The sequence below is a fragment of the Gossypium raimondii genome, chromosome 10 (assembly GCF_025698545.1).
Source record: "Gossypium raimondii isolate GPD5lz chromosome 10, ASM2569854v1, whole genome shotgun sequence".
Taxonomy (NCBI): Eukaryota; Viridiplantae; Streptophyta; class Magnoliopsida; order Malvales; family Malvaceae; genus Gossypium; species Gossypium raimondii.
Window position 1 is genome coordinate 23,738,676 of NC_068574.1, and position 17,536 is coordinate 23,756,211.

Sequence of the window (17,536 nt, forward strand, 5' to 3'; positions counted from 1 at the left end):
CATTATTTTGATATTATTTGATATGTGTTGAGATTTATTTGAACATAGAATAAATATTTGGCAAGGATACTAAAAATGTGGCTAAGTGGGGAAATGTGGTAAAGTGTTGAAAAACACGGTTTCCGGTTGAACACTCGGAATAGGCCGAATTACATTGAATAAAAAGGGGGTTGCTAAGTGCTGATTCTCCCAAGGGGTTGCTAAGTGCTGATTCCCCTATTCATTGGTGGTTGCTAAGTGCTGATTCCACCGTATCTTAAATGTGAAGGGGGTTGCTAAGTGCTGATTCCCCCAAGGGGTTGCTAAGTGTTGATTCCCCGATTCATTGGTGGTTGCTAAGTGCTGATTCCACCGTATCTTTAAATGTGAAGGGGGTTGCTAAGTGCTGATTCCCCCAAGGGGTTGCTAAGTGTTGATTCCCCGAATGATTGGTGGTTGCTAAGTGCTGATTCCACCATATCTTTGAATGTGAAAGGGGTTGCTAAGTGCTGATTCCCCGAATCACTGGTGGTTGCTAAGTGCTGAATCCACCGATAACGGTTAACATTCCGAGTGTTCAACGAGGAAATTGGGTAGGTAAATATTTATGTATGGTGGACAAATTTATGGGAGGAATATTGGGTTTGATACATAGTCAACCCATGTATAAGCTAAGAGGAAGTATCAAAAACTACAAAAGAGCAAATTAAATATAAAACTGTTTTGAACAACAGCAGTTGGGCAACTTTGAAAAATCACCATAAATGGTGGAAATTGAATTGGAGGTTGAATAATATATGAAATTAAATCTGAGTGAGTCTATTTTCATATGAAAGAAATAGAGCAAGCAAAAGAGTTGTATATTTGGGGATATTTGAATTTATTTGAGACAGGACTGGATTGATTTCGAAATCCCCTGTTCCAACTTTGGAAAATCACCAAAAATTGTGAAAAAATAATTATAGCCTGAAATTTATATTCCTGGATTCCTTATTGAGTCTATTTTTAATAGAAATAAATGAAACCATTGTTTGAATTTTTTACAGAGAGTTAAGTAAATTTTAGTAAAGGGAGGTCAGAACCATCAGACAGTGAAACAGGGGAATTTTTAAAGAATAAACTGTACTAATTGGCTAAATAAAAAATTCTGAAAATTTTATGGTGGAAAGGTATATGAGTCTAGTTTCAGGGAAAATTTACAGAAATTAATTTTTAGTCCTGTAGCTCCAGATAAAAATAAATTAGCGTCTGTGACGCAGAAAAACAGTTTGCTGGAAATTAAACGAACCTTGAAATTTATGTGTGACTAAAATTATGTTGCTATGAAATCATGTGGGAAATTTATTTATTTGTCATATGTTTACTTACTAAGCTATATTCTTGCTCGTTTTTATTTTCCCTTGATTATAGTGACATCAGCCAGCTCGGAATTTGGACGAAGTCAGATAATCATCCACACTATCATCAACGCTTGGGTATTTTGCAACTCATATTTGTGAAACATGGCATGTATAGACGACTTTGTGTATCGTGGCGTAAACTAATATATATATATATGTTTCGGTTTAAAATGTTGGTATTCATTATTAAATAAATTGTGTTTGGTCATACAACTGTTTTTGGTTGGATTTTTGGATCTGTTTGAAAGTGTGATTGAAAACTTACAGGGGGTTGGATGTAAAAACAAGCAGAAATGCTGTCGAAATTTTAAAAAAAAATTTAGTAATACCTCATACTCTGTTCCGTTAAGGAATACGGGTAAGGGGTGTTACATTGCATATACCTCTGTCGCGAATGGAGTTGCTATGTTGATATGGATTACTGACTTTGAGGCCAAAATATCCCCTCCCTCACCTCGAACAATCAATCCCGAAGCAGATCTTGCATGTTGCTGATCAAAGGCCGCATCAAAGTAGGCTGATGTGCTCCTTCTTCTCTCTTCAATTCTCAGACCACCATTTCCAGCCAAGATGAGTTTCTTCTCCTCAATTCCTCTTAGTTTGGAGATAAAATCTAAAATTTTAATAGAAATGTCCCTGCTTGTTGATTGTCTGTTTTCATAAACAAATTTGTTCCTGCTTGTCCAGATGATCCAAAGCCCATAACAGAAAAGTCGGCACTGTTCATTTGACCCGCGACAAAAAACCCATGTAAGCCAGTTCCATAAAGTATCTTGAGTATTATTGAGTATCTAAGATAACTGTGTAAGTCTCTAAATTTCTTTTGTTGTAGGACATCCACGAAAAATATGGTTACAGTCCTCCTCTTCAAGGTTGCATCGGGGACGTCGAGCATCAGCAACTGTTTGTTTGATCTTCAGATTAGCAAAATTAGGAATGTAATTCCAAGAGATTCCCCATATTGTAATTTTGATTTTTGGGGGAATTTGTAAATTCCATAATTTTTATTAAAAAGCTTTAGTCTCGGTTTGTTAATTAATAGGATTTTGAGTACCCTCCTGTAATAGTTTGTAGGCGCTTCGAACCGAAAAATTGCCAAAAGGTTCTCCTCTCCAGACTTGAAAATCTTCATTTGCTGACGTTGCCAATGGAATCTGCAAGATCTTTTTAGCAACTTCCGCATTAAAGGTATTAGAAATAATATCATCTTTCCACTCTCTACTATCTGCATCAATCAAATCCGAAACTAATGTAATGTTTCCATTTCTCTGATGATTTTGCAATCTGTCTTCTTCATTGCCTGAAATCCAGAGGTCCTCCCAAACAGAAATACGATCCCCTTTGCCAACCCTCCAGCAAAGTCCTTCTTCCAGAATACCTTTTGCCGACCAGATACTCTTCCAGGTAAGCGAAGGTAAATTTCCTAATTGAGCTATTAGAAAACACACATTCGGATAGTATTTAGCTTTCAATCCTCGGGCTAACAAAGAATCTGGAAAATTAATAAGACGCCAACCCTGTTTAGCTAATAATGCAATATTAAATTTATCAAGTTTTCTAAAACCAAGGCCACCTGCTTCTTTCAAGACACACACATCCTTCCACGCACACCAATGAATCCCCTTCTTTCCCCGATTTTTCCCCCACCAGAATCTGGCTATTATACCTTCCAACTCGTTACATAGGGACTTAGGAAGTAGAAAACACGCCATAGAATAGGTTGGAATGGACTATAATACTGCCTTAATGAAAACCTCTTTTCCACCTTGAGAAAGGTACTTAACACTCCAATTGTCAATTCTTTGTTTTAATCTGTCCTTCAGACTTTGAAAAACTATTTTCTTTCCTCTACCCACTAAATTTGGAAGTCCTAAATACCTTTCTGGATTATTCGAGCTACGAACACCAAGCATCCGAACAATTACCTTTTTTCTTCCTCTCGCGTATTTGTACTGAAAAAAATTGTGGATTTGTTATAATTAACGCATTGACCCAAACTTAGCTCATATTCCTTTAAATACTCTTCAACGCAGTAGCTCCTCTCTCTGTGACTTCTCCAAACAGAATGCAATCATCCGCAAATAACAAATGTGAAATTTGCGGACCATTTCTACTAACCTTCACTCCTCGAATTAAATTTCCTTCTGTTGCTTGCCTTAGAAGACTAGAAAGTCCTTTTCCACAAAATAGAAATAAAAAAGGGCTCAAAGGAGCTCCTTGTCTAAGGCCTCTAGACGGGAAAAATCTTTCTCCAATGACACCATTAAGAACCACTGAATATGATACTGTTGAAATACATTTCATCAACATGTCAACCCACTCTGAATCAAACCCTAATTTCTTCATTAGTTTTTCAAGACAATGTTGTTGTTATTATGTAGTGTGCTACTAATTATGCATTTGGATAATATTTAATTTCTAGTATTAATTATGGTTTGGAAGCTAATTTATAATTATTCAATCCTTGTTTTGTATTTTTTTATAACACAATTACAAATTGACTTTGGTTGTTTTCAATTTATGACGGTTAATATTCTAGCTTAATAATTGAGTATTATTATATATTTAATTTGATTTATTTATTTATAAATAAATCATAGCTATATATGTAAAAACAATTTAAAATATATATTTATTAATATATGTAAAACAACTTTTCCGGAAAATATTTTTAGAAAATCATCAAACAATGTAAAATATTTTACATGATTCATCCAAACACCGTAAAAGTAAATCATTTCTAGAAAAGTAAATCATTTTTCAGAAAAGAAAATTATTTTCCGAAATTATTTTCGGAAAATATTTTACTAACAAACAAACGAAGCCTTATTTTGTTTTTCACATAAGTTTAAATTTGTACTAATTATTGTGTATTATTACTTGGTGACCAAATGAAGAATAAGAGTTACGGATTACCCGCATTAATTAAAAATAAAAAATTAACAAAGAAGAGTGGAAACAATAATGGCAAACAAAGAGTGGAAATTACAAAGATTCATTCAACCATTAACAATTGAAAATAAGCATTAATGAAGAATTAAGCAAAATGGGCAAAAAAAAAAAAAAAAAACCAAAAAGAAGATAAGAGCTTGAAATGGAACTGCAAATGGTGGCATTACCAAAAGAACTTGTGTTCTCATTGTTCAAAAAAGTGATTCTCACTTAAGAACTCTCTGGCAGGTACAACTATGGTATGAAATTCATTTTGTGTTAGCGTGTTTTATTATGTTGCACACCATGTTTGAAACCGTATGAACAAACTGATTCATAATCGCAAGTGACACTATCTTTGAAACATTTCAGATCAAGATTGGTTTCCCACATCATAAGATTAGATTCAGAAATAAGATGGCAGTGCGCAAATCTGCAGAAAAACCCTTACCAACCTAAGAAATTGTGTTGCTTTTGAAGTATAATTGTTTCGAAGAAACCCCTGAATCATTACATAATAACGGCAGCTATTAGGTAATCAATCATTTCCTCCCATGCTCCTAAACAACTAGTATGCTTCATCTGACAGTCACTCTTTACAGAATCCATTAAACACTACAGCATATGTGTAAACATTGGGTTTTAAAACATTGACAGAGAGTTCATGAAATAATTCCTTTGCATCTTCGATATGCTCAACTTTGCACAAGCCATCAATTACAATAGTATAGGAGGTAATATTGAGTTCCAACCCACTGTTTTGCATTGCTCGAAAAATTTTCAATGCGTCTTCAAGTTTACCACTTTTGCATAAACCATCCAGCAGAATCAAATAGGTCACTAGATTTGGAAATTTTCTGGAAGCAAGCATCTTTCTTCGAAGTTCAAATGTAGTTGAAACTCTCCCTACTTGTATGTGACAACATTAGGCTCAATGCCTTGCTTTCTCATTGTGTCAACAATATCTGGTGCTTCAAAACCATCCCCTTCTTGCAATGTGCATCAACCAATATACTATGAGTGTCAACGTCAGGTTCAATACCTTGCTTTCTCATCGTGTCAACAATATCTTCAGCTTAGGAACCATTCCCTCCTTGCAATGCGCATTAACCAACATGTTATATGTGACAACATCAGGCTCAATGCCTAGCTTTTTCATACTGTCAACAATATCTTCAGCTTTAGAAATCATTCCCTTCTTGCAATATGCATCAACCAATATACTATATGTGACAACATCAGGCTCAATGCCTTGCTTTCTCATTGTGTTAACAATATCTAGAACTTCAAAAATCATTCCCTCCTTGAAGTGTGCATCAATCAATCTATTATATATAAAAATATTAGGTGAGATATTGTTATCCACCATTTCATTCAAAAGCCTTGTTGCCTGCTTCTGCTGACCCGAATTACACATAGCATGAATTAAGCAAGTATAAGTAACAATATTTGGTCTAATGCCCTTAACCATCATTTCGGAGAAGAGATCCAAAGCCTCATTTAGCGAGCCCTTCTTACAAAGACAGTCGATGACAGTGCTATATGCTACAATATCGGGTTTGAAACCTCTTTCTTCCATCATCGATAAAAACCTAACAGCTCTTTTGGTGTTCCCAGTCTTACACAACCCGTTAAGTATTGTACTGTAAGCAATTAAATTAGGTTGATACCCTGTTCCAATCATTTCATCAAACAAACTTGCAGCCTGAGAAATCTTACGTTGCTTACAAAGTCCATTAATCAAAGTGGTAAAGGTTACAACATCAGGCTCAACACCTAACTTGAGCATTTTCCCGAAAACAGAAAACCCGAAATCAGTATGACCTAATTGACAAAAGCAATTAATCAAGATGTTGAAAGAATAAACATTATGGGGAACTCCTAATACTTCCATCTGCCTACACATAGAAACAACAGTAGCATAATGTTTCATTCTAACAATGGGTGATAATATTTTGGTGAATTCCAGAACTGAAGGCAGTGGGTACTTGTCAATCATCTTTTTAAAGGAAGCCAAAGCATCCTCAACATTATGGAAGCGATCAGAAATTTTTGGGTTTCCCCTTACAGACATGGAATTCTCACTTAAAGCTTGAATGTGGGTAGCAAAGGTGTTAAAATATCGAGGAAAGGAAGAGTGGAAAATAGAAGGAATAAGCTTACCCATATGTTGAAATTAAGCAAAACGGAAGAAACAATAGCTAAGCTGAGTTTCAAATGAAAACCACAAATGGCCTGGAAAAAAGTTGGGTTACAATAAAACAGAGTTTGCTGTGATTTTCTTGTACTCTTTTTGCGCCGCTTTTACTGTACATGGATGATTGATGTGTGAGTTCTTTTAAGCTTCGTTTCAATGTAAGAAAGCGGAAGTGGTCCTTTTATTTTATTTTTCTCCCAATTTGGGCTACAAAGTTTTTGAAATGTTCAATTCAATCCTTCCATTTTAATCTAAAGAATTGGAGAGATAAGTGTTGAAAAATTAAGTACTAAATAATAATTTTAAAAACTTTATAGATAAAATATTTAAAAGATAATGTTAAAAGAATAAAAATAATTAAAAAATTCCACATTAAGTAGCTCTTATCTTTGGAAAAAAAATTCAATCATTAGGCCTAAATTAATTGGATTGAATTCATATCAATTGGTTTTAACGAAAGAATTCTAACAACCGCTTCAAATACATTATCAAGAAGTACTACTTGTGGAAGCTCAATTTCTACGGGTTTATTCGCTAATTCGCTAAATGGCAATTGGCACATACAATATACCCAATTGCTTCTCATAGATTTTCATATCCCTACCATGCAAAAATGGAATATGCATTTGAAATGAAAGCCCCAGTTATTATATAGATCATAAGCGATACAAAAATGGATCAAGTAATCTCCTTTATCCAAGAAAAAATATTTCTCATTTGCATGATCAAATCATTAATCCCAAAATTTCTAAAATAAAATTCAAACTCGTACAAGTTGAATAGTTTCTTCTTATTTTTCTTTTGTCAAACACATTGAATGGTTGGTTTATTTTTGGTATAAACATTGACTAGTGTTTAAAAAAAACATTTTCATTTAAATTTTATTTTGTATATAATTAATCAAGCCCACGGATCGATTTTGGATAATGGATATTTGAGCATGGTTTGATTGTAAAAGCTGCAGTATGAGTAAATACAAAAAATATGACCCATAAATTTCCAAATTTGTGTCATCACATTAATCTTTAAGAAGTTTATACAAGAGTTACCTCAAAAAGAATATGCTTTCTAAGCCCTTCAACAAAATACATACTCCTACCGATATTAAGAATACATGGCTGCATTCAACTTACCCGGCCAGAGATTTCTTAGGATTGCCTTGCAAAATGAAACTAAAATCCTGTTTTCAAGAATTAAAATGATCAAAGCTTTTCCCTAGCACCAGATTTTTTCACCTTAGATGGGCTCGAGGCTTCCTTGAAGGCAGATGGGCAAAACAACGTAATGCTGCAGGTTTCACACCGTGGCCTGAGTGGAGTACAAATCGTCTGTCCAAATCCCACCTGTTCAAACTCAATTTTGTTCATACAAGCATTAAGTTGTTAGACGTTAGTTGCATCAATTTAGGGGTTTGCATTAGGATCATTTGAAACACATGATGAAAAGAAACTGCACTAATCATCACGAGTTAGTTATAATGTTCTGATTAAGATTGGAAACTTTTCGAACACGAGGATGCTGAAATCATGCCTCTTGTGTATGTAGGTAAACTTGGAACACCATGAAAGTGAATCATATACAAATGAATGTAGCATGAACAGACCTTTTAACAGAAGAGATAAATTTTATTGCATGCATGGATCTAAATTCTTCATATATAAGAGTGCATATTTATGTGTGAGCAAATCGAATAAATGAAATGGCTACATACCAAAAGAGGGTTAATTGGGACCCATTCCTCCTTCGGAAGCCACTGTTGCAATGCCACTCTTGTTTCCTCTGGAGACGAAGTTTTCTAGCAAACCGACACGATAATGAGTAATAATACATGCCATTTGTTTAAGTATGAAAAGGGAAAGAGCATCTATTAAACAAATTTTCCAAGGAAGAACACCTTTTCCAATTTGTAGTAACTCAGGACTAATAAATCAAATTCTATTTAAAGGTTCACTTTGAAGTTGTATGACCAAATATGTTTGTAAGTGGTGATTAAGAAGAATGTGGGAAGAGGGAGGAACAAACATCATATCTCTAGAGGCCTTCCATTATAGGTCAACTGAGTTGCTTAAATAATTTACTCATAACTTCTAACCAGGTCCATTGCATTTATCAAAATAATTACAGGCAAAAATCCATGCCATTTCTCTTTAGACACAGAAACAGGTTTTAAGTTACAAATTTCAGGGTTATATACAATCCTGATTAATTCCAAATAGGTATGTAAATTAAGTAGTTTTAATACTAAAAATATATTATGAAAAAAAAAAAGGAGCAACTAAACAAAATAAGATTGAGATACCTGTTTTGTCCCTGATCGAGACACCCATCCAAGCCGATTGGAAATGCGGTGCACATGAGTATCTACACATATCCCTTGAACATCATTCCACGCAACATTCATAACCTAAAGCACCACACATCAAACTACAAATTCCGTATACATATAATTTTAAAAAGTTATGCAATTACCCTCCTACCAAATGAGCCATCTTCGGGCCTATCCCTGGGAGCAAGAGTAGTTCCTCCAAGGAGCTTGGAATGTCCCCATCATACTTCATAAGACAGATATTTGCAATTTTCTTCATATTAATAGCTTTCCTTGTATAAAATCCGACCTAAAACAAACAAAATGAAATTTCATAACAGTAGCTGACAAAGACGTGAGGGGAGAGAGAGAGAGAATAGGCAATAAGATTAAAGCTACAGCTTATGGGAAAAAAAACTTGTATACCTATCAGGACTAGCATACACAGGTCAAAATGGAAAAGCTTTGATGCCTAGTTTTTTAAGCAACTTCTAGGATGACATACCGGGTAGATCAAATCCTTAATAGTTGCTTCATCAGCTTTGTCAATGGCATCGGGAGTCAGAAGACAATTCTGACTGAGACGTTGAATTGCTCCTGCACATACAGCATCTTTATTAGTCTTAAGAACATAATCAACAAAGTCAGGGTAATACATAGGACTATATCAGAAAAGACAAAGCCTATACAAAGTTTCAATGATAATAACATCACATAATATACTATCAGTTACATCTCATACGTTGCAAAGGTATTCCTTGCCTAAATCTTTAATGCAAAATTTAAGAGTGGCAGTGGCCTAATTCAAAGCTATTTCAGTCATTCACGACCATTCCCAATAAATACTCATGTCCAGAGTCCAAGCCACAGAGCAAGAGAGAGAAAACGGATTTTTTCTTTCATTACCATTAAACTAATTTGATTTTTAATGTCCTTGTCCTACTTCGAGTGCTCATAACTATCAGCTATTTAAGAATTTTCATGTTCATGTTGAGCTACAGTTATATAAGCTTTTAAACATTTCTCCATATCATTCCCTTCCGCAGTTAAGATTACAAGCACAAACTCTTAAGGCACGCATTAAATTAAAAAGCATATACTTATTTTCAAGTATCTAGATGTTAGGATAGAAAGTCACCAACCAAGCAACCACAATGAACAACTTATTTCATCATACATCAAGTTTCATCCATGATAAACTTCTTCGCCAAAAATAAAAACATGAAAAAAACTTCTTACGGATCCAGTAGAAAAAGGGAAATGAGAACATTAAAAATCCCTGACTGAGATTTTATAAGAATTTAGATTATGAAAAATATATATTAAAAGTAAGCATAACCATGATATACTTTGAAGAAAACTTTTTCATCATAAACAGTCATGAAAGTACAATGCTTAAGAACTTTCTGATGCAAAACTTTTTACGGCCCCCAAGCAAAACAAGCACTAGATGCCCCAATTTCCTACTGTTGCAAATTATAACTAGAATGTCTAATACTACAAGAAGATATTAGTTGAATTGATATATAACTGTAAACTAAACTAAAAGATTAGGGAGTTACCATGAGTAACATGATCTTTGGTTTGGCTAGATAGTAGTGATGATACCAAGACAGCAAATCTTCTTTCCTAACACACGGTAAGAGTTAAAAGATATACTAGTTATATGTTTTCAAGCATACATAATTAAACATCCATTAAATAGAAAAGAATCAGTAAATAAGAATCTAAAACAAATGTCTTTAGGATGCAAAGAATCTTCAACAACATTGCTTCAAGAATCAAGAATAACAAAATCATAGTTTTGGAAGCCAGACCCCACTAATGGAGCTTGAAGCAAGGGTCAAGGCTAATAAGGCAAAATCAATCTCCATCTACCCATCATATTCGCTGTCAATAATCAAATATATAGTACACTAGCTGGTGCTGCAAAGTGGGAATATTGAGCTCAAGATAATTCGTCTACAAGAACCAAAGATGATTTAAGCTACAACATGAAGCACATTCCATATTGGCATTGTGCAGTTTCTCTAGCTAATAAACTATGTGAGGTTCAATATTTCTTCGTGGTAGCCTCAGATTAAATAAAGCACTTCAGTGCCCTTTACTTTAAATCCCAAATTTGATGCCTTAAACTTGAAGAACCAAAGCGGCATCAGAAATGCAAATGGCAAATACAGCATAGAAAGGATAAATTATTGATCACCAATGATATATCTACCTACAAATGATCGACAAGATTGTACCTTGGGTGGAAGAACACTTCCGGCTTTCTCACATCCCATAGTGTCTACAGGTGCATCTTCTAAGGACCTCATTTTACGGATTCCTTCAAGCACTTTTTCCCAGTTGGCAGGTGCTTTGCCTGCATCATGTGGAACAAATCAACAGCAAATGCATCATCTTTTCTGTGTTTTAACCCTCAAAAGAAATGAACCAGGAAGAAGGTCTTGTCAATCAAAACCGTCGCATCATTCCATTTTTTACATGGACCTCTTCATTAAGAAGAGCGAATGTGATTAACAACCCAAACACACACTCTACAGACAGAAGTCTATAATTTTTTTATATCTGAATCACAATGATAGGGTGCAAACACCAACTGCAAACTTTGGTAACGTTAGACTATTCAATTTATTTGTAGGAAAAAAATGCATACAAGCTAGAGCAAATTGGCCCGCATTGTACATTATAAGTTTTATGGTAGAAAATCTCTCTTCTTCTCGTGTAATTCCAAATAACATTTTCACATGCACATAATTATCACTGTTTACCTCCCACTCCAATAGGAGAAGCAATACTGACGCCCACATTAAGCTCATCACATGCGGACTTCAACTTCCCTGCAAAATCATTGATATGTGAAACTAATCAGAACCAGGGAGATTATCCATTAAAATGGACAAAATTCAGCATAAGCATATATCACGGCCAAGCATTTGTGCATCTGTGTGCCTAGTTAAATAGGTCTTTCTTCTTTTATCGTTACAAATTTGGGGAAGGGGATCAAGATTTGAACCGTGGTCTTTGGTGCCAACTTACAACCACCTTGCCACTGTAACAGTAACTTTGTCGGCTCACAGGGGTATATGTTAGTGTGGGGGTCCATATGTGCAATAGGAAAACAGCATGATAGCAACGTTCGAAGTCTCAAAACATGGTGAATTGTCTCGAGATTCGGAAATCATTCCATCACAACTCGATGCATTGACATTGTCAATCCAACAATCTTTTTAAGCAAAAACTTTCACCATTTGCGTACTAATAGTAGGAACATAGCATTACCACAGAAATCCTACCTGACCGAGCAGGTCCATCTACCTTCTTGTATGCAAATTCCTCTATGTCAGGTAAGCTACACGACTGCATAAAAAGACATTATGGTTAGATGGTCAAGAACAACTCTACACCGCCAAACCTACAATAGGTTGTGTGATCAATTCATTATGTTGTCAAATTTCAATTTTTGACTAATACAGTAATAGGACACCGTTAAATAACGAATTTCAGAGCATATAAGCATGTTCTAGAATCATACAGGATAAAATATCCTGAGTAACATATCACTAGTAAAAAGAATGGAATTAATGGGAAAAAAAAGGAAAAAAATGGAGGAAAAAAAACAATGGTCTTACATTATGGTCTTCATTTTCTGGTTTGGGATTTTCTTTTACAACATCCAGTGTCTTTTTAAGCCTTTTTTTCCTGGTGAAAACTCGAACTTGAGGCAAAGAAACGTTGTTGGTCAATCCAGAACCTGAAAACACTCAAAAGGTTTAGACAAAAGGAAGAAGAAGAAGAAGAAGAAGAGGATGATAGGGGTTTGAAAACCTGGGTTTGGGTTTTGATCCGAAGAAGAAGATGAGAGGGCTTTGGCAGAGAATCTTGTTTTTGGCATTTTGTTGTTCGATTTCATCCCTCCCAAGGCCAATCCAAATCCAATACCAAAACGAAGTGAAAAACTCCTTGGTACAACCTCATACATTTTTTGTTTCTCTCAGTAATTTAGGAGGGGAAGAGACATGAAATATTATTATTTTAATAATCATTAGTGCTATTTGTTATCTTTACCAAAAAAAGTTGTACTTAAATCTTGAATAAAAATAAATAAATAGAACCTATAATCAAATAAAAGTTAAGCTCAAATGTATCACATTTGGAAAACAAAGACAAATCTTCTATAAAATAGCCGTATGTTGATTTCAAACACTAAAATCACCAGATTGAAAATTTTAATATACTATTAATTGAAGTAGATTTTTACATCTATATTTTTGTAACAATCTAAGTTGTTTAACATTACATAATTTATTCAATTTTTACTATTTCAATATAATTACTACTTGTTCATTCACCAAATGGTCCGTCTAAAAAGGATTGTATTATCAATAGGGGAGCAAACAAGTCCCTAGTTAAGTGCAAATAAATTAGAAGTGATTCGGATAGTATCATGACAAATTTTTAAGCTACCTCAATAGGTTTAAGTTCGACTCAATCTTAAAAATGAGTCTAAAATTTTACCTAAGTTTGATTCAAATGAAAAAGTTGAAACCCAAACTCGGTCCGACCCATTTGTATTAAATTTTTTATATTATTTTTTATATAAAAATAAATTTTAAAAATATAATACATAAAAACACTACAAATTTCTCAATAAATTAAAAAAAGTCTACTTAAATAATACTAAAATACAACTTTATAAGCAAATGCCTCTAAAATAGTAACAAAATTAACAATAAAATAAGTATTACACAATATCCAAATAATAACAACAAAATAGTAGCAATAAAATAGTGAAATGACAGCAAAACAGTGACAAAACTTTTTTTTGCAAATTCAAGCCGGGTTGAGCTTGGGCCAAAAAAATTTACTTGAGGCTTGACCCGTTTTCTAAATAGGTCTTAATTTTTTTGTACAAGCCCATTTTTCGGGTCTATATTTTTGTCCAAACCCTTCCTACTTTTTGAGCGGACCTTCAAATCGGGTTAAGTGAACTAAAACTATCCAAGAACAAATTGACCTCTACTTTAACTAGCATTTTCCACAAAATAAAACCTACAAAAATAAATAAATAAACAAAATACTTTCACATTATACTTGCATATTAGTAAAATTTAAATAAACAATCCATAATGATAGCACATATTTTTTCTTTCAAGAAAAGAAAGCAAATTTAAACCTTAAAAATAAGGTTGTTAAAGAGAGGATTAAAATTTAAATTAATGTTAAGTTTTAAGATTAAAAATGAGTAGGATCCATCCTTTTCCATTTCATATTTCTCAATCTGCCTTTTAGGTTTCTTTTCAACTTCGTCAGTTATAATTTTAGAGCAATTTATTTTTATAAGCATCATCATGTGTTTAGATGATTTTCAATTCAAATGTTAGTTTAATTGTTTAGTAGAGACTTATTTGCTCCCTATTGGTAATACAAGGATGGGTCTACATTTCAACTAAATTAGTAAAAACTCTACCATAATTTTGCATTGACTTCTTTTAAATATTGTATATCCGGAGCATCAAAATTCAGATTATAATAGGCTTGTTAACGTGAAAAGAACTACTATTTATTTATTATAATACAAACAAAAATAAATCTTAATAGTAACAAAATCTAATAATGATAAATTTTAATGACTGAATGAGAAGAGCAATTTTACGACGTGTTGATCTTAAAACCTATTTTTATTATATAATTACAAAAAAAAAAAAAAGTTGGCGTATGATGTTCCAAAATTCAGGTATAATTTATAAAACCATAAATGAGAAAATTTATAAAACCAAAGCAAAACAAACTTCAAACTCTCATTTCTTAGTTGGAACATGGAAAATGGACTGTTACTAGGATGCAAAATCTGTAATCTCACATTCCTATCTAATATCTGCCTCTAAAATTCAATATTCTAACTTCAAAATTCAAAATTGCCACACTGCAAAATCTTTGCTTGTTGCACCTTCCACAAAAATTGCAACCACTTTACACCACATCTGAATCAGGCACAATAGTTGATCGCAATCCCCCTCGTACCATCATTTGGGAATAGAATTCAGCATGCTCCTGCAATTTACCATAAATATCATATTAATCTTTCCATCTCCATATACATGCAAGGCAGAATCAGGCAGTTGCAAAACAAAACCATCACTGATCCTTTCACTATTAACATACAAAATAACACCACAGCCACTCAATTATGCAATAAAAACGTTCACCAAAATTCCATGAAATATTCGTATTCGAAAAGGTCCAATAATGTTGCAGATGAGCAAATGGTAGCTTTACTAGTTTAGTGCATTTTAAAACCGAATATTTATGTGGAAGTATAAGTCGTAAAATGTGAAATAACCAAAATGGAGGACAGGATTGGGGGACAATTTGGCCATGTTCAAATTTAGACTCGAAAAAATATTTCAGGAAAGTTTAAAAGCAAGAGTGAATTAGACTCAACTCTTGATTACGAACTTATACAAGTTATTAACAAAAGGAAAACAAAAGAGAGCTCAAGGGAATGTTTGAGTAATCATATACAAAATCATAAAACTTAAGTAAAAAATTCCAGATGATGCCAAACAACAAACATACCTTAACCGTGACAATCACAACCGCCAATCCGTGTTCTCGCGATACATGGAAGAGTTTTCTTGCATCATTCGGTGTAACAGATGGAACAACTTGAGGCAAAACCTTTGCAACTGCAAGAGAATATCAAACATGAATACAAGATAAAAGTATCAACAAAAATGCATAATAAAATACAAACTGATGGAAACTTTATGATCAACTGCTAAATAAGACTGACTGATTTTTTTATGTTCTAATATTTAACAAATTCATTTGCTCAATAGAGTAGCGTCTTTCCATATAACCAGAGCATTAAATGCTGCTAGCTGCTTACCAACGAAATTCAAATATTAACTTCTAGACATAAACTATTTATGTTTTGACATATGCTTCATGTTATCCAAATAAATTACCTAATTTTTCAGAATGACGAGCATCATCAACCAGCAAAACTTTATAACTGTCTCCACTGCCAGTACCTTTCTTATCCCTCGATCGCCCAATATCACCACCTGTGATTGTTAGAAATAAACATAGTAAGCGAGTTATCTATCACAGGCATTACATAGAAGGTGTAATCTTATCTAGCCAAACAAAGCTCAAACTTTAAGAAACTCAAGTTTGGCTCAAGCTCCATCAATTTTTACTTTTAAAGCTCAAGTATGAGTTCGAATCGACAAAATATTAAGAATAAAATAAATAGTAAAAGTATAAAAATTCGACTAAGCACACAAGATACTCGAGTCCAGCATTAAGATTCTCATAAATGACCAAACCAAATTCAAGGTTTTCAAGCTGACCCAAATAACTTGCCAAGACATTTGTCTTGATTCCCTAATCACACCCAAATAGATATTCAAGGTTTTGTCATTTCTTGACTAAGATAGTCATCCATTTTGGACCTTAATCTAGGAAACTACAGATGACTTGGGTCATTAATCAATAAAGCATATCAGTATTTCATGATCATACAGCTATACAGAGAAAGCACACCCATATAACCACAAAGAAGACTGAATTGATCCAACTCACACAAACATAAAAAAGACACCCCCAACGCACATATACAGATGTTCAATTTACTTTGGTAATGAATCAGGCCATCTCTGTAGGATTTAGCAAATCTATTTTACAAAGGATCTTCATGTTTCCTAATGTATTCCAGTCCCATATATATTCGGAGATAGTCAATAAAACTTGGTAAAAAAATGTACATACTCCTGTCATGTTAACGTAACAATCAATCAATAATCAAAATTTGCTCAACTACGATCTATTTTTATGAGCTAATATGCTAGTAATTAACATCACTTCAAAATTGGCATTGAAATCTTGAAGCAACCTCAGAAAGTTGTACATGTCACACAAGAAAGGTAAACATCCATGCTTAAATAATAAAGGAAAATTGAAGCAATAAACAAAAAAAGAAAACATCAAAGACTCGTTCATTTCATATTCAAGATGCTAAACATCAAATTTCTTTCAAAGACTTACTTGATTATACAAAATCCATCGTTTTGAATTCAAGAAAAGAACAAAGATTCACATTAAATAGTCATACCGCGAATAGAATAGAATATAAAAATTCAAAGAAAACAAAAACTGGTATTAATTCCACACAAGAAATTAAAGAATACCTTCAAGAGCTTGGGAAGAAGGGTCAAACTGAGATTGATCGAAACTAGGTCGTTCCAATACACCAGCACCACCGGTCTTAAAAGAACCAGCTCTCACTTTCACGCTCATAAGTTTCAAACCAGTTTTCCCTTTGGCAGAAACCGAAGGGATGCTGTGAAGCTTCACCATAGCAAACGACGACGTAGTTGCCATTCCTGCAACAAACGCCATAACCGAAAACTTTGCTCTCTTTTTTTTCTCAACCTCTTCAACAAAACAATAAATTACTTTCTTAATTTTTCACTATTTTTTTTTCTAATTTGCTTTGTGTGTTACGTTGGGTCCCACCATATCGCGGCTTGATTGGAAACGAGTGGATGCGATTCGCTGAAGTAAAACTTCCTTCTTTCATGAAGGTTCTAGAATCCATTCGGTTTACCGATTTTTTTTCTCTTTATTTTTTATGGTGACAAAAAAAAGGGAAAAAACAAGGTTTAGTATTTTTTTAATTTATAAAATGTAAATTACTAGTGATTACGATTTGTA

General features: G+C 33.6%; 3 protein-coding genes and 1 long non-coding RNA gene across 10 annotated transcripts; 1 reads left to right on the forward strand and 3 right to left on the reverse strand.

Moving 5' to 3' along the window:
• Positions 1-1,839: 1,839 nt before the first annotated feature.
• LOC105776159 (uncharacterized) lies at positions 1,840-3,831 on the forward strand. The gene is made up of 3 exons (XR_001127886.2): positions 1,840-2,129; positions 2,212-2,567; positions 2,691-3,831. It is a non-coding gene; the product is annotated as an uncharacterized LOC105776159 (long non-coding RNA).
• A 788-nt stretch (positions 3,832-4,619) lies between these two features.
• On the reverse strand, positions 4,620-6,708 carry LOC105776154 (putative pentatricopeptide repeat-containing protein At1g12700, mitochondrial). The gene has a single exon (XM_012598664.2). The coding sequence runs from the start codon at positions 6,475-6,477 to the stop codon at positions 5,362-5,364; it is 1,116 nt and encodes a 371-aa protein (XP_012454118.1). The 5' UTR covers positions 6,478-6,708; the 3' UTR covers positions 4,620-5,361.
• Positions 6,709-7,503: 795 nt separating this feature from the next.
• LOC105776153 (endonuclease III homolog 1, chloroplastic) lies at positions 7,504-12,855 on the reverse strand. Of its 6 annotated transcripts, none has more exons than XM_052621593.1 (11): positions 12,644-12,855; positions 12,448-12,569; positions 12,112-12,175; positions 11,587-11,655; positions 11,059-11,177; positions 10,375-10,441; positions 9,318-9,409; positions 8,985-9,122; positions 8,807-8,868; positions 8,219-8,302; positions 7,504-7,859 (listed from the first exon to the last, which is right to left on the reverse strand). In XM_052621593.1, exons 1-11 carry the CDS (start codon positions 12,795-12,797, stop codon positions 7,739-7,741), a joined length of 1,092 nt encoding a protein of 363 aa, XP_052477553.1. In that variant the 5' UTR covers positions 12,798-12,855; the 3' UTR covers positions 7,504-7,738. The 6 variants fall into 6 exon arrangements, with proteins under 6 accessions (XP_052477553.1, XP_052477554.1, XP_012454114.1 ...); XM_052621594.1 differs by having other exon boundaries at positions 7,504-7,850; positions 12,644-12,850; XM_012598660.2 differs by having other exon boundaries at positions 8,807-8,911; positions 12,644-12,850.
• A 1,727-nt stretch (positions 12,856-14,582) lies between these two features.
• LOC105776158 (hypothetical protein) lies at positions 14,583-17,288 on the reverse strand. 2 transcript variants are annotated; one of them, XM_052621640.1, is made up of 4 exons: positions 17,011-17,288; positions 15,787-15,885; positions 15,395-15,507; positions 14,583-14,869 (listed from the first exon to the last, which is right to left on the reverse strand). In XM_052621640.1, exons 1-4 carry the CDS (start codon positions 17,219-17,221, stop codon positions 14,789-14,791), a joined length of 504 nt encoding a protein of 167 aa, XP_052477600.1. In that variant the 5' UTR covers positions 17,222-17,288; the 3' UTR covers positions 14,583-14,788. The 2 variants fall into 2 exon arrangements, with proteins under 2 accessions (XP_052477600.1, XP_012454126.1); XM_012598672.2 differs by having other exon boundaries at positions 15,395-15,504; positions 17,011-17,286.
• Between the last annotated feature and the right edge of the window lie 248 nt (positions 17,289-17,536).